The 16,194-nt window shown below is 39.4% G+C and overlaps 1 protein-coding gene across 9 annotated transcripts in view; it reads right to left on the bottom strand.

Annotated features, from left to right (window-relative positions):
• PIGN (phosphatidylinositol glycan anchor biosynthesis class N) overlaps positions 1 to 16,194 on the bottom strand; it is a 109,173-nt gene that overhangs the window by 2,912 nt on the left and 90,067 nt on the right. For 7 of the 9 annotated variants that reach the window (XM_025886728.2, XM_025886727.2, XM_025886726.2 and 4 more), the window contains 2 exons: positions 8,792 to 8,834; positions 6,510 to 6,562 (listed from right to left, as the gene is read on the bottom strand). In XM_025886728.2, coding sequence (XP_025742513.1) covers positions 6,510 to 6,562; positions 8,792 to 8,834 — 96 coding nt within the window. Of the gene's footprint in view, positions 1 to 6,509; positions 6,563 to 8,791; positions 8,835 to 16,194 lie in introns of those variants that run through there. The other 2 variants (XM_073898099.1, XR_003211134.2) reach the window with 2 other exon arrangements.

Genomic DNA, 16,194 nt, shown 5'->3' with positions numbered 1-16,194 from the left:
TAGCTGTTCCCACTCTCTCCCCTTCACTATTTTGACATCAGGTATTCTCAAGGTGCACATGTGTGATGGTAGAGGGCCAGGGTCTCTGTGCAGAGGGGCATACGGAGGCACCAGGAAGGCCTGTTCAGCCTGTACAAGGGGTGCTGAAAGGCTGACTGTACTTTTCAATCAGGGTAATGGGCAAGAGAAGTAGGTCATCTCTGTCACATGCATTGGAGAAGAAAAAGTTTGAGAATCATTCATTTTTTTTTAAAGATTTTATTTGTCAGAGAGAGAGCACAAGCAAGGGGAGCGGCAGGCAGAGGGAGAAGGAGAAGCAGGCTTCCCGCTGAGCAGGGAGCCCCACGAGGGGCTCGACCCCAGGACCCTGGGATCATGACCTGAGATGAAGGCAGCTGCTTAACTGACTGAGCCACTCAGGCGCCCCGAGAATCATTGATTTTAATAAAGCTTAGTATTCATTATAAGAGTAAAAGCATTTATGGCACTTACTAATTACATTTAGCAGGATATTAAGATAGTATTGAACATAATGAGAAGTTATCATTATATCCAGAGAGAAATGATACTTTAGTTGTCATTTGTATTTTAATAAGGTATAACAATAGTGCACGTAGGAAACAATGTCCAAATGCACACCACTATCAAATCAAACTGATGATGCCGACTCTATTCACCTCATACCAAATACACTTAGAACATAAATTTAAATGTGTTTTTATAGTTATGAAGATTACCTCAAAGGGATTTTTTTCTCTAGCTTAAGAAATACACTTCTTTCAGGATGCCATATAAAGGGCAGGACTCTGTGAAGTTTACGACCCGCTATGAATGAAGATACAGTGTAAAAGATCAAAAGAAGAAAATACTAAATTGTAGCTCTGTCAGCCTAACTCGGTTTTATGGCCTGGCAGGATATTTTTCACATGGCTGTTAAAAGAACACCTGATGCCACAAGGTTCTCCAGAGAACCACTGAGCTCATAGCCACAGGCTCAGCTGACTATACTGACTGGAGTACATTCCTTTAAGAGTCTCAATTTAATTCTGGTAAAATCTGCTCTGAAGATGCATTTTTAAACATATTGGACTACACCCATAAATACTGTCTCATGCCCTAGTAATACACTCTTCATTTTAAAACAAACTATTACTTATTTGTTTTTTTGTTTGTTTGTTTTTTAAACATTTTATTTATTTATTTGTCAGAGAGAGACACAGCGAGAAACAGAACACAAGCAGGGGGAGTGGGAGAGGGAGAAGCAGGTTTCTCTGCTGAGCAAGGAACCCGATGCGGGGCTCGATTCCAGGACCCTGGGATCATGACCTGAGCCAAAGGCACACACTTAACCCCCTGAGCCACCCAGGCGTCCCTATTACTTATTTGTTAACCTGAAATGAACAGCTGAGGAATCTCTCAAACCTATTTTGAAAACCTACTGCAATCACCATGATGATACTATGACCATTAGATACGTGCAGACCACATTCATGGGGTTGGTGAGCTCCCACTCCTCTCTAGAATTCTGGGACACATTCTCACCATTTCTGTATTCATAAAGCAATCAAGTAGTAAGGACAAAATGACAACATTCCATTCCTGTATATAAAAGGCATGTTATGGCTGAAGTTATTAACTATATTACTAATAAAAAGGAGTTTAGAAATAAAATTTGTCACAAAGGGAAACCACTGCAGGAGTACAATTCAAATAACTCTGGATCCCATTAAGGAAACTCTGCCAATAAATTTAGTAGCATCTACAACATGACAAGAAACATCTCAGCTTTTCATATATACATTCACACAGGAATAATTAGAAACCCAAAACTTAAAAGCAACATTCTCACAAACAGAATGCAGGAAAAAGTACAATAATGAAGTTTTTTTTTTTAATATTTTATCTCTTTATTTGACAGAGAGAGACACAGAGAGAGAGGGAACACAAGCAGGGGGAATGGGAGAGGGAGAAGCAGGCTTCCTGCTGAGCAGGCAGTCCGACGCGGGGCTTGATCCCAGGACCCTGGGATCATGACCTGAGCCGAAGGCAGAGGCTCAACAACTGAGCCACCCAGGCGCCCCAATAATGAAGTTTTGATAACGTGAACCCTATTATATGGTGCTTTAGCTTTGAATCTTGAAGCATATTTTCCAACCATTATCCAAGCCTTTTCCTGGCAATAAATTAGATGCTGATGAAGATGGATGCACCACTCGTGCCCATCAGACCTGTCCCACATGGCTCCCCAAGGCGGTACATGCCATCACTGCTACACAGGATACCCAGAGAAGATTCTGGAGTTCTAACTTATTGACAGGAGCAGCAGCAAATCAAAAATGTCCCCCTGCAGCCTCAATCCGGGCAATTCCATTAAGAAAACCTAATTTTTCTAACTCAGATTTTCATTTTGTTTCCCCATCCCAACCCCTTCCATCCCCCACCTCCCCTCTGCAATCATCTTTCTTCGCTAAGAGGGCATTTTTTGGACGTTATAATAAGAGACAAAGAAGACAAACAGCAGAGCAAGGAGGTATTTCAGCAGGGATGACCAGGAGACTATGTGGGGAATTTATGGAGGATCATTCATTGCTTTCAGCCTGATGAACAGAACCCGAGCTCTGAAGTCCCCTATTACACCCGCCTTCAAGAAGTCTCTCAGAACAAGCACCCCATTTCACTGACGGGAGTTAGATCTGTGAGGACAAAGCACTGAGACTGAGGGGAACTGTGGTTTAACCTAAAATTACTAACTGGCTGTGCCTTTATCACCTTTCCATCCCCTCTGGATTTCGTGGGGGTAATGAGTGCACCAGGGCAACAGACATAGCCCAGGACCGTTCCAGATAAACCTGCACTTGTCACTGTGTGCGGAGGGCAGCTCCCATTACAAAAAGAACCATTACCACAAAATATTCCTACAGCATAGTTTTTACCCTGTATAGCATGAATCAATTATATAATATTTTAATAAGTATCATCAATAAATTATGGTACTGAAACATGGAGTTAACATCCTTTTCTGATAGTTAGTACTGCAGAGCGGGGGTCATCAACACATTCTCGAGCCGCGAGGGTTGATGCACCATCCTGTTTTCCTTGGTTTGAATGATGCTCAATGTTTGTCTTACGCATCTATAGTCTCTCGTTCTGCAATTATTTTGTGCTCTGATGAACACATTATTCCCATGATGGTTGTGTAAAGGAATGCAAGAAATAGGCTTGGAGGTACCATGCAAGTGCCAGGAAGAACATCATGCTAGATGTTAAATACAAGTTTTGCGATGGCTCAAAGCCTCTTTTAAAAAGGATCAAGCAAGCGCAGGTAACACAAGTAAAAATAGATAAAATGGACTACATAAAAATTTAAAACTTTTGTGCATCAAAGGACACAATCTACTTCTGGCTCATACCCTCCTAATCAATATTTCTTTCTCCTTCAAATGCAAAACGTATGTTATCAAAACTCTGCAGTGAATGGTTCCTTCGCAACAATCACACACAGGATCAGACACAAAGCCACTTCTAAAAAAGATTTATGAGAGTCACAAAACAAAGACTTTGGGCAATTCCCTGTCAGTAGAGGCAGTAAGGGGCAGTGGGGATTCTACAGCCGTGGCTCCTGAAGCGCTGCCCTCTGCACCTGCTCCATCATTCACCAGTCTGTGACATAAGCAAGTCACAATCTCCTCATCTCTAACATGGGCCACAGTGTTCTCATCTCTAAAATGAAGACAGTAAATATATCTACAGTGAAGAATATCTACTTTACAGTGTTGTGATAAAGATTGCATGAAATAACGTGCTGGAAGATCCTTAAACACTGCAGCACAACACAAAGTTTGGTCACTTGTGGCAGAGGTGTGCCGGGGGGGGGGGCAATCCTTTGACTGACATCTTGGACCTCCTATTCAAGTTTGAGCTTCTGTCTTATTTTGCCTTTACCTAATGCAAACAGATTGCCCGGTCTCTGAACTGCCTTCATCATGTCTTTCAGGACTCCTGTCTCAAATAACCAACTGCTGGCCATGTGGACTCTGTGTTGCAATGCACAGCCTTGCTCTGACCTTGTGGGTAAGTCCCTGCCTCTACTGTACTCTGTAAACAAGCTTACTCCACTTGGGCCCCAGTACCGGCTCCAGAACTCCAGATTTGACAGAGGGCAATTAGAATTGATGATGTATTAGAGGGACATTTGCTCCTTCCAACTACAATATCATTCTTCACGCTCATGAGTAAAATGAAGGACAATAAAATCTCAGAGAGACGTGAGGGTATTCTATGCGGTTACTGCCCTGTATTTCTCCTTTCCTTTCTAACGAAGCTTGAAAAAGTGGTCTATACTTAAACTCTACTTCCTGACCTCCCATTTCATTTATTCCTTTCTCTTTAATTTTTATCAGAGTCATACATGCAGTATTAAAAACATAAAATAGTGGTGAAAGATTTACGATGAAAACTGACAATCCTCATTCCTCCTTCCCTACTTCTCAAGACAACTGCTTTGGCCACTTCTCTTTTTAGATCTTCTGGTGGTTACCTCCTTACCATGAATTAGTATCTTTATGTTGCTATTTATTGATACATCAATTTAAAACATTATATATTAAGTCCCTGCTAGGAAAGAGAAGAACTGAGCATACTTATACTATATCCTACTAATTTCACTTTTAGATAGTTATTTTTTCTTCTATTAGTTTTTCTTCTATTTTTCTTTATGAGTCATCTTTAAGGAGTTATTTATATGTAAGAAAATGGAACCGTTTTAAGTGTCCAGTTAGATGAGTATTAACACATGGTACACCACATAACCATCCTCACTGTTAAGACAGAGAACATTTCCATCACCCCAAAAGTTCCCACATTCCCTTTTACAGTTAAGCTCACCCTAACTTCCAGGGCTGGAGATGAATAATGGTGATATTGCTCAACAGTGTGAATTTACTTAATGTTGCTGAACTGTACACTTAAAAGAAGTTAAGATGGTAAATTTTGATATCTATATTTTACAATTAAAAATAAAAAGTCTCACACATAAAAATACTATATTTTATGAGAATATGTCCCAAACAAAATTCTGGCGTATGTCTAAAATGAAAGAAAATTAATCAGACGTCAGAGAGAGTAAGGAGACGTACGTCAAACACAAAAAACACTCTGAAGGATAAAAAATAGAACCACAGAATAACATCAATACTAAATAGCTGCCTTTACTGAAACTTCTTAGATGCCGGGCACTGTGCTCAATGTTCCACGTGGAGTCATCCATTCAGACAACTACACGAGACAGGGGAGAGATGAGAGGGATTAAGTCACTTGCTGACAGTCTCGTAGCTAAAATGTGGCAGAAGTTTTCCAAGCCCAGGTGCTCTGGTCTAAAGCCCATGTTCTAACCCACTATCTTGTCTGGACACTTTGGGATCAGAGGGCTGGAGAGAGAGAGAGACGTCAAAACTTTCCCTAAGCATTCAAGCTTAAGAGCAATGAAAGCAAAATGATCTAGGGACACCTTTTACATGCCTGGCACATATGGAATGAAGAAGATTAAAATCAGATGAGGCAGAGAGGCAAACGTGTATATAAATAAGAAAGCAGGACCAGAAGTGAGCTGCCTAAGAGGTAGGAACAGAGGAGAGAATGTCTAACACAGTCTCACCCAAACCTATGCAATTTCCAGCAACACAAGTGCTAAATAAATATTGACTAAATGAAATAAAAGCAGTCTATAAAAATATATTGTCTCCGGGCACGCCTGGGTGGCTCAGTTGTTGAGCGTCTGCCTTCGGCTCAGGTCATGATCCCAGGGTCCTGGGATCGAGCCCCGCATGGGGCTCCCTGCTCAGCGGGAGGCCTGCTTCTCCCTCTCCCACTCCCCCTGCTTGTGTTCCTGCTCTCGCTCTCTCTCTCTCTGTCAAAAAAAAAAAAAAAAAAGGTCTCCGAATGCATTTGAAAACAAAAAGGCAAAAAGACTAACTTTGCTTTATTTCTCAAAGAGAAGAAACTTAACAGATTATAGAAATCATTCATATTCAAATCATATTAAAGAAAAAACTGACTTTTTGTTCATATTATACTAGAACACTGTTGTAAGATCTCACACGTTAAATGTTCTCATATTAAAGATTCTAAGAGGCAGATAAGGATTACACACAATTTAAATTGACACATAAAATCCATACTGCCACTGAGTGCATCATTTTTCTAAAGAGACTGACAGATTATCAGGACAGACTCTGAAAACCCAGATCAGGTTCACCCAGTTTCCCTTGCACCTTCCCGCTGTTCTATAGTTCTCTCCAGAGTTAGCATCTATCCCCACATCATCCCAAGAAATCATTTGCTAATGTGTTAATGTTAAGAAATGGAGAGACATGTCTCACATCCAGAAGCTTAAAATAATTGCTACTTGCTATGTTTACCTCAAAAATCAAATTGGTACCTTCCACTAAGATGTCAAGTTATTATTTTTTTCACCGTATTCTTAAGAATTTCAATGTGATTATATACTGCACCTTGTTCCAATATCAAGCCAGCTGCCATAATCCTTGACTAAGAAGAAAAAATGCTGTAAAATAAAACAAAATATGGCTCCATTAAAAACAAAGGTATTTTGATTCAGATGAAAAACAACTTATTTTAGGATTATCAGTTTCAGACTTCTGACCTCTTATAACCACTGACTAGAATCTGTATGTCCTTCATAGAAATTTCTGCTTGGACTAAAATGAGCAATAGCCTAAAAGCCAGACGTAGCATTACTATTCGATCAAATGAACACAAAAGTGACATTTATGAATAGCTAAAAATAAAGATAACCAACTTAATTTTTTTAAGTAAGTTCTAAGCCCAGTGTGGGGCTTGAACTCAAGACCCTGAGATCAAAAGTTGCAGACTCTACTGATTTTAATAAAAGACACGAATAATAAAAAAGACCTCAGTGAAAAAAAAAGCCATATCATCCATTTATCAACAAATATCTACTGACAGCCTACTACGTGCTAATCACTGTGTTAGGTCCTGGAGATAAAATCTCTTTTGGGAGTTGTATAACCTAGTGAATAATTCAATCAAAATACCAGGTGTGTGTGCGTGCGTGTGTGTGTGTGTGTGTGTGTGTGAGAGAGAGAGAGACAGAGAGAGAGGGAGAGAGAGAGATGAGTGTTATCATTGGAAAAGACAGGCAATTATGGGAGCACAAAGGAAGGGGTACATAACCCAGATGGAGTATAAGGGAAGTCTGTCCCAATAAAAAGTCTACAAATCTAAGTAAAAAGTAAGAGTCAGGTGAAAGAGGAGTCTGAGGAGATCGGAGAAGTATGTTTCTGACAGAGGGAGAAACCTATGTAAATGTTAAGAGTCCAGGGGGAGTGCAGCAGGTCCAGGTGAGGAGGCTGGTGTGGCGAGAACAAGGTTGGAGATGATGCTGGTCCAGTAAGCAGAAGCTTACAAATGGTCACAAATGGCTTCGTAAGCTAAAGAAAGCAATCTGACTCTTTACAAAGTTAATCAGAGAATTTAAATTCCCTTCTGTTAACATATCTTGCTCTTTGTGAGCAAAACTGAAAGCTGATTTGTTCTAGCATTATTATGTATGGTCAATTTCAGATATATAATGGATATCCAGTTCAACAGAACACAAAAATGTTCTCACCTAAATCAAGTGACTAGGGATCTGACTGGGAAGTTAGACTACTTGGTGTCTCTAATCAGTTCTAGCATAGGATGTTATATAGTGAAGAATTAGCTTTACCCAAAGAGAAATCTGGCCTTTGCCTTCAGCTACCTGGAGTGACTTCTAGGCCCATGGAATGCCATGCCTGATGGGAGCATTTTGCCTTGGGGGCCTTAGCCACTGGACAGTCTAATAATGCGATTTATATTGGGGGCTATGGGCCATGTGCTATCAGGTACCACCTCTAGAAGGACTGAACATTAAAGGTCAGTCATGGGGACAAAATGTGATTGATCCTCATTAAAAAGTTGAACCGAGGCTCTCACAAGCCTCGTTGGCAGTACTCCCTACGAACACCACACATCAATGCTGGAACAGTAATGCTGTCCTGACTCCACAGGGAGAGGACCAGAGTTCCACATCCGGACCCTTCCTAGACTCTGCCTTCTGAGTCTCTTCCCTTGGATAACTTTAATCTGTATACTTTCCTACAATAAATCCTAACTGTGATTATAATAGTTTTCCGTGAGTTTTGTCCTTCTAGTGATTTTTCAAACCTGAGGGCAGTTTTGAGAACCCCCTGAATTTGTAGGTATAAAGTAGGTTCTTTTTCTGAATACACTACGTACAAGAGGCCCATCTGCATGCTCCTTACTCAGAACTCACTTATAAGAGTCATTAACTTGGTAACATCTTCCCACTCTTTCTTTCTATTTCTTCTTTCCTTTCTTCCTTCCCTCCGTTTTCTCAATCTTAGAGAAGGGTTAGAAAAATCAACATTTCAAGTAGGAAAATGATGTATTACCTAAATCTAAAGTTAGCTTTTTCTGTGAACTGCCTATGGAAGGCTCATTTCAGACACAATGCACCGTGGAAGACTAGGTATAAAATGACAGATGAAAATAAATCAAGTAAGAAGACTTTTGACACCTTCAGAAGAACACCCTTTCTGCATAAGTCATATAAAAAGAAAGTAATTTATATGTGTAAATTATGCCAGCACTTATAACTTAATATCTAAAGATTTCATGCACAGAAATGCATTCAGATTTCTCTTGATTAAATTAAACCAGCACTTAGCTTCTCAATCTTATTTAAACTGAATATCCAGTAATGCCTTACCAAAGCCATAATGTCTGATATGATGAGAACCATGAGAAAAAGGCTGGAAAAAAAATGAAGAAAGATTACACATAATAGAACTGGCACATTTTTAAAGCACATTAAAATAAAAATGAGAATAATCAAATAATCCTCTATTGCTATTTTTGCTTCTGAAAATACTACTTTAGACAAGGGCTCTTTTCACATTATAATGGGCAACTGTCCCACAGTATAGTCTGAAATTCAAAAATGCTATTTAACATTTTGAATATTTGTTTCAGTGGTAGGAAAGGGATATGAATTATGATTTTTATTTATTTTTATTTATTTATTTTGGAGAGAGAGAGAGGGAGAGGAGGAAGGGGTGGAGGAAAGGGCAGAGGGAGAAGGAGAGAGAGAATCCCAAGCAGGCTCCATGCTCAGCTCAGAGCTTGATGCAGGGCTTGATCTCATGAACCTGAGATCACAACCTGAGCTGAAGTCAAGAGTTGGACCTTAACCGACTGAGGTGCCCAGAATTATGATTTTTAATTAAACTTTTTATTTTGAGATAATCACATGCAATTACAAGAAATAATATAGAGGGATCTCATGTACCCCTGGCCTAGTTTCCCCCAAGGTAGTATCTTACAAAACTATAGTTCAATATCACAACCAGTATATTGACACTGACACTGTCAAGATACAGAATGTTTCCATCATTACAAGGATCCCTCATGATACTGTTTTATAGCTACATCTATCCTCCCTGCACCAACCCCCTGCCTAATCCCTAACCCCTGAAAACCACTAATCTGTTTTCCATTTCTATAATTTTGTCATTTCAAGAGTGTTGTATAAGTGGAATCATTTATATAACACTTTGTAACCTGTTGGGATTGTATTTTTTCACTCAGCATAATTCCTTTGCGATTCATCTAAGGTACTGTAATGTATCAATAGTTTGACCCTTTTAACTGCTGAGTAGTACTCCATTTATGGATGTACCACAGTCTGCTTAACCATTCAAACACTGAAAGACATTACAAATAAAGCTGTTATAAACACTTGAGTACAGTTTTTTATGCAAACATAAGTTATTTCTCTAGGAAAAATGCCACAGGATGTAACTGTTGGATCTTACGGCAGTTGCTTGTTTGGTTTAATAAGAAACTAAAGATCCATGGGACTCCTGGGTGGCTCAGTTCATTAAGCATCTGCCTTTGGCTCAGGTCTTGATCCCAGGGTCCTGAGATGAGTCCCACATCGGGCTCCTTGCTCAGCGGGGAGCCTGCTTCTCCCTCTGCCTGCCGCTCCCCCTGATTGTGCTCTCGCTCACTCTGACAAATAAATAAATAAAACCTTTAAAAAAAGAAGAAACTAAAACTCTTTCCAGAGTGGTTATACAATATATGTTCCCATCTGCAATATATGAGAGAATTTCTTTGCATCTTTACCAGCATTTGGCATCACTACTTTTTATTTTTAGCTATCCTGATCACTGTATAATATGAAACCTCACTTTGGTTTTTGTTTTTTGTTTTTTTTAAAAGATTTTATTTATTTATTTGACAGAGAGAGTGAGAGAGCACAAGCTGGGGGAGCAGCAGGCAGAGGGAGAAGGAGAAGCAGGCTCCCTGCCGAACAGGAAGCCTGATGCAGGGCTCAATCCCAGGACCCTGGGATCATGACCTGAGCTGAAGGCAGACGCTTAACCGAGTGAGCCACCCAGGCGCCCCCTCACTGTGGTTTTAATATGTATTTCCTTAGTCATTAACGATGTTGAACAGCTTCAACTGCCATCTATATATGCTCAGATCTTTTGCTCATTTTCTCATTAAGTTGTTTGGTATTTACTGTTGAGTTCTGAGAGTTCTTTATATATTCTGGAAGTAGTCTTTGGTCAGATACATAGTTTGTAAATATTCTCTGCAGTATGTAGCTTGTCTTTTCATTCTCTTAACAGGATCTTCTTTTTTGTAGAGCAAGAGTTTTTAATTTTGATGAAGTCCAATTTATCAATTTTTCCTTACACAGATCATGGTTTTAATGTCAAGCCTAACTCTTTCCTAGCCCAAATCTCAAAGATTTTTCTCTTATGCTTTTCCTAAAAGTTTGAATCTGGTCTATTTTGAGTTAATTTTTATGTAAGGTATAAGATTTTGGTCAAGATTAAAAAAAAAATCACAGCATGCCTACTTGATTTCCTTAACAAGGCAATGAAGAACTTAATGCTCATGTGTAATACAGAATCTTAGCTTTTTTATTTGTGGAAGAAATGGACAAATTTCCCTCCCCCATTAAGGTATCATAGCAATTAGGTAATAAAAGGGGAAAAAATGCAAATCATTTTTGTCATCTAGTGCTTTTCTCTTAAGTCCAAACAGAAAACAACAATGAAAAGTGTTCTCAGATTTTAAAATTTTTATATACAATACAGAGTTGCAAGAAAGCTGTAGATTTCTCTCATCTCACTTACAAGCTTAATGTTTTAAAAAAGTATTTCCTCCAGGGAAAACTCATATGATCAATTATTGAATTGCATTACACAGTTCCATTTCAACTAAAGTTAGTATGCTTATTTTAAAATCATCCTTGACTTCTCTTTTAGACATAATTGTTTTTCTAACTATAGGTCTGAAATATAGAAATGTAACTCAATAGTTCACATACAAAGACATATAGCACGAGTCAGACTTACCATATCTAATTGAAGTGTTATGTATCATTCACAACAAGTCTGACAAAACAGACATACAATAAGTGTGTTAAACTAAGAGTCTGTAGAGAACACAATGGTCATTGAGTACAACCTTCTGAACAACACACCAATTCTGAAAGTAACAATCCCAATGAAAGCTCTGTCTAGCATGGGCTTTAATGGTTCCAGTTACTGAATCCACCCTAATTTACACAGCCCTAATTACTACAAAATGCTTTCCTTCTTTGAATCAAAATCAGTGAAACAAAAATTCCACCCTATGGCTCTAGTTCTTCTGAGACAAGAAGAAAAAAAAAGAAATACAAAGCAGTCTACACATTTAATGCAATCCCCATCAAAATACCACCAGAATTTTTCACAGAGCTAGAACAAGCAGTCCTAAAATTTGTATGGAACCACAAAAGACCCTAAACAACCAAAGCAGCCTTGAAAAAGAAAAGCAAAGCCGGAAGCATCATAATTCCAGACTTCAAAGCTATATTACAAAGTTGCAGGCATTAAGACAGTATGGTACTGGCACAAAAACAGAGACATAGATCAATGGAACAGAAGAGAAAATCCAGAAATGGACCCACAACTAAATGGTCACCTAATCTTTGACAAAGCAGGAAAGAATATCCAATGGAAAAAAGTCTCCTCAACAAATGGTGTTGGGAAAACTGGACAGCAACAAGCAGAAGAACGAAACTGGACCACTTACTTACACCATACACAAAAGTAAATTCAAAACAGATGAAAGACCTAAATGTGAGACAGGAAACCATCAAAATCCTAGAGGACAGCACAGGATTTGACACTGGCCATAGCAACTTCTTACTAGACATATCACCAGAGGCAAGGGAAACAAAAGCAAAAATGAACTACTGGGTCTTCAAGATAAAAAAACTTCTTGGGATGCCTGAGTGGCTCAGTTGATTGAGCATCTGACTCTTGATTTCAGTTCAGGTCATGATCTCAGGGTTGTGAGATCAAGCCCCTTGTCAGGCTCAGCACTGAGTGTGGAGCCTGCTTAAGATGCTCTCTCTCGTGCTCGCTTCGGCAGCACATATACTAAAATTGGAAAGATGCTCTCTCTCCCACTCCTGTGCCCCTCACTCTCTCTCCCCTTCTCTTTCTCTCTCTCCCTCTCTAAAAAAAGAAAAAAAAGATAAAAAGCTTCTGCACAGTAAAGGAAATGATCAACAAAACTAAAAGGCAACCTTTGGAATGGGGGAAGATATTTGCAAATGACATGTCTGATACAGAGTATCCAAAATCTATAAAGAACTTATCAAACTCAACACCCAAAAAAAACAAATAATCTAGTAGTTAAGAAATAGGCAGAGGACATGAATAGACATTTTTCCAAAGAAGACATATAGATGGCTAACAGACACATGAAAAGATGCTCAACATCACTCATCATCAGGGAAATACGAATCAAAACTACAACAAGATATCACCTCACACCTGTCAGAATGGCTAAAATTAACACAGGAAACAACAGATGTTGGCGAGGATGCAGAGAAAGGGGAACCCTCTTACACTGTTAATGGAAATGCAAACTGGTGCAGCCACTCTGGAAAACAACACAGAGGTTCCTCAAAAAGTGAAAAATAGAATTACCCTATGATCCAGCAATTGTACTACTAGGTATTTATCCAAAAGATACAAAAATACTGATTCAAAGGGACATATGCACCCGATGCTTATAGCAGCATTATCAACAATAGCCAAATTATGGAAAGAGCCTAAATGTCCATTGACTGATGAATGGCTGAAGAAGATGTGGTGTGTGTGTATATATATATATATATATAATGGAATATTATTCAGCCATCAAAAAGAATGAAATCTTGCCATTTGCAATGATGTGGATGGAACTCGAGGGTATTACCCTAAGCGAAACAAGTCAGTCAGAGAAAGACAAATAACAGATGATTACACTCATATATGAAATTTAAGAAACAAAACAAATGAACATAGGGGAAGGGGGGAAGAAAGAGAGGGAGGCAAACCATAAAAGACTCTTAAGAGAACAAACTGAGGGTCAGTGGAGAGAAGGTGGGCCGGGAATGGGCGATATGGGGGATGGGTATTAAGGAGGGAACTTGTTGTGATGAGCACTAGGTGTTTGTGAGTAATGAACCACTAAATTCTATTCCTGAAATCAGTATTACAGTGTATGTTAACTAACTAGAATTTAAATAAAAACTGTAAACAAAAAAAAAAGAAATGCAATTTAAATGCAACTGACTTTTAAATATCTTTTTTGAAGTTTGGTTTGATATTTTTAAATGTTTTTCTAAAACCACATTTTACTGTAGGACACAGATGATGTTCTACAACCCTCTGGAAGTAAGACACACCTGATTAGGGTACTTACTATCTTCTCAGCCTCAGTTTCCTTATCTATAGAATGGGCAGAGTACTTCAGAGCACTGTTGGGAAAATTAAGTAATATATGTACATTATCTAATACAGTGCCTGCATATGGTAGGTGCCTAATATATACTGATTTCTTTTTCACTCTTTGCAACAAAAACTTTAGATAAAATTAAAGACACAGTGAAAGAATCTCTGCCCTTTCAGAGTTCACAGGATGTGTATTAGTTTGCTTGGGCTGTCATAACAAAGTACCACAGCCTGGGGGGTTCAAAAACAGCAACGTATTCTCTTGCAGTTTTGGAAGCTGAGTCTGAGGTCAAGGTGTTGGCAGGGTGCTCTCATTCTGAGGCTCTTTCCTTGGCTTGGAGATGGCCATGTTCTCCCTTTGTGTTTACATGGTCTCTCCTCTGTGTGTGTCTGTGTCCTGATCTCCTCTTTTTATAAGGACACCATTTATATATTGGACTAGGGCCCACCATGACCTACCTTATTTTACCTTAATTATCTCTTTAAAGGTCCTATCTCAAATACAGTCCCATTCGACATATGCTTTGTTGGTGTGGGGATGGGGGAGGGCACACAATTGAGCCCACAACAGAGTGTGAAATAGAAAAGTAAGAAATAGTTCATCATGGGGCACCTGGGTAGCACAGTCAGTTAAGCATCCAACTCAGGTCGTGATCTCAGGGTCATGAAATGGAGCCTTGCACCAGGCTCCACGGTCAGTGTGGAGTCTGCTTAAGTTTCTCTCTCCCTCCCCCTCTGCCTCTGCCCTTTCCCCTGCAGGTGTGTGCTCTCTCTCTCTCTCCTTTTACCTAGGTAAAGTTACCTAACTTCAGCTAGGAATTTGAGGGGACGGCAGCTGGGTAAGACAAGTTCATCAGAGAATATGATGTCTGATCTAACACTCAATTAACAAGAAGGAAAATGCTTTCCAGAGCAAATTTTGAAGTATTCTGTGGAGACTGAGGAACAGAAAAGTTGTCCAAGGTCACACAGCTAGTGAGAGGGCAGACTTTCTTTTTTTTTTTAAGATTTTATTTATTTTGGGAGAGAGAGAGAGAGCACCAGTCGGGGAGGAGCAGAGGCAGAGGGAGAAGTAGACTCCCGCTGAGCAGGGAGCCTGATGCAGCGCTCGATCTTGGGAGTCCAGGACCACGACCCAAGCCAAAGGCAGATGCTTAACCGACTGAGCCACCCAGGCACCCCAAGGGCAGAATTTAAACATAGCAAGTCTGGCCTCAGAGCCTGTGCTCCTAGCCATGATGCACATTGTCTCCCCAAGGCACTATCTACTCTTGGAAGCCTTTGGTATGCTCACCATTTTCCCTTGAATGTGTCCTTCGTTTCCCTTACTTATTCATATATTGTTCAAACAAAAAGGCATAAATGTCACAGTGTTTAATACTTAGGGTGATCAAATTACTATGGAAGTAGGATGGGATTATTAATCTCCTTGTTGTGGAAACAATATTTCCATTAAAATCTGGTTAGTTTTGATATTTTATCCCTGTTTTCAAGCTACTGAGCACCTAGATCCTATGAGACTATTCCATGAATACTCCTTGATTCAAGAAATAAATGCATGCTACTGGGTTTTTATAGAAATGATAATGAATGTTACCTCTTATTACTTCCACCAACCCACTAAGGTCATTCAGCTCCAACCATCTTCCTGCTTTTACTCTTGTCCTCCTAAAGGTATTAGTCGCAGAACAGACAAAGGAGACTTTGAGACCTTCCAATGGCTTCTTGCCTCAACTAGGAAAAATTCAGAAGTCCAAACTCTGGCCGAAATGGCCCCATATGATCTGGCCCCTACCCATCTCTCCAACTGTCCTTCCTACAATTTTTCTGCTAGCACACTCTTCTTATGGCTGGCCCTCCTGCTGTTCTTCAAATACTCTACATGGGTCTCACCTCATGCCCTTTCTATGCTCCACACCCTCTCTACCTAAAAGTGCTCATTTCTCATATAGTTTCATGGTTCACTCTGTGTTTATTTCAGTCTCTGCTTAAATGTCTCCTCTTCAATCTATTTTTCTTCCTGACATTTAACACAACCTGACATTTTATGGCAAGTGTTTTATTTCTTATTTGTCTCACTGAGTATATGGTAAGCTCTATTCACCACTGTATTACCAGCAGCTAGAACAGTGGCTGGCTTGTAATAGAAACTCAAAACATTATATGCTAAATGAATGGTAGAAGTAATCAGCATAAAATAAAATTGAAAATGGCTACTACTACATATTGTGACATTTGTTTTAGACACAAGACTGACTGAACTTCTACTTTTGGTTCCATAGAACACTACAAAACTGTTTCTTTTTTTTTTTAAGATTTTATTTAT

The sequence above is a fragment of the Callorhinus ursinus genome, unplaced genomic scaffold, assembly GCF_003265705.2.
Source record: "Callorhinus ursinus isolate GAN/ISIS: 27379988/994484 unplaced genomic scaffold, GSC_fseal_2.0 scaffold11, whole genome shotgun sequence".
Classification (NCBI taxonomy): Eukaryota; Metazoa; Chordata; class Mammalia; order Carnivora; family Otariidae; genus Callorhinus; species Callorhinus ursinus.
The sequence above is the reverse complement of the archived record's forward strand: the minus strand, read 5'-3'. Positions and strand labels throughout refer to the sequence as shown.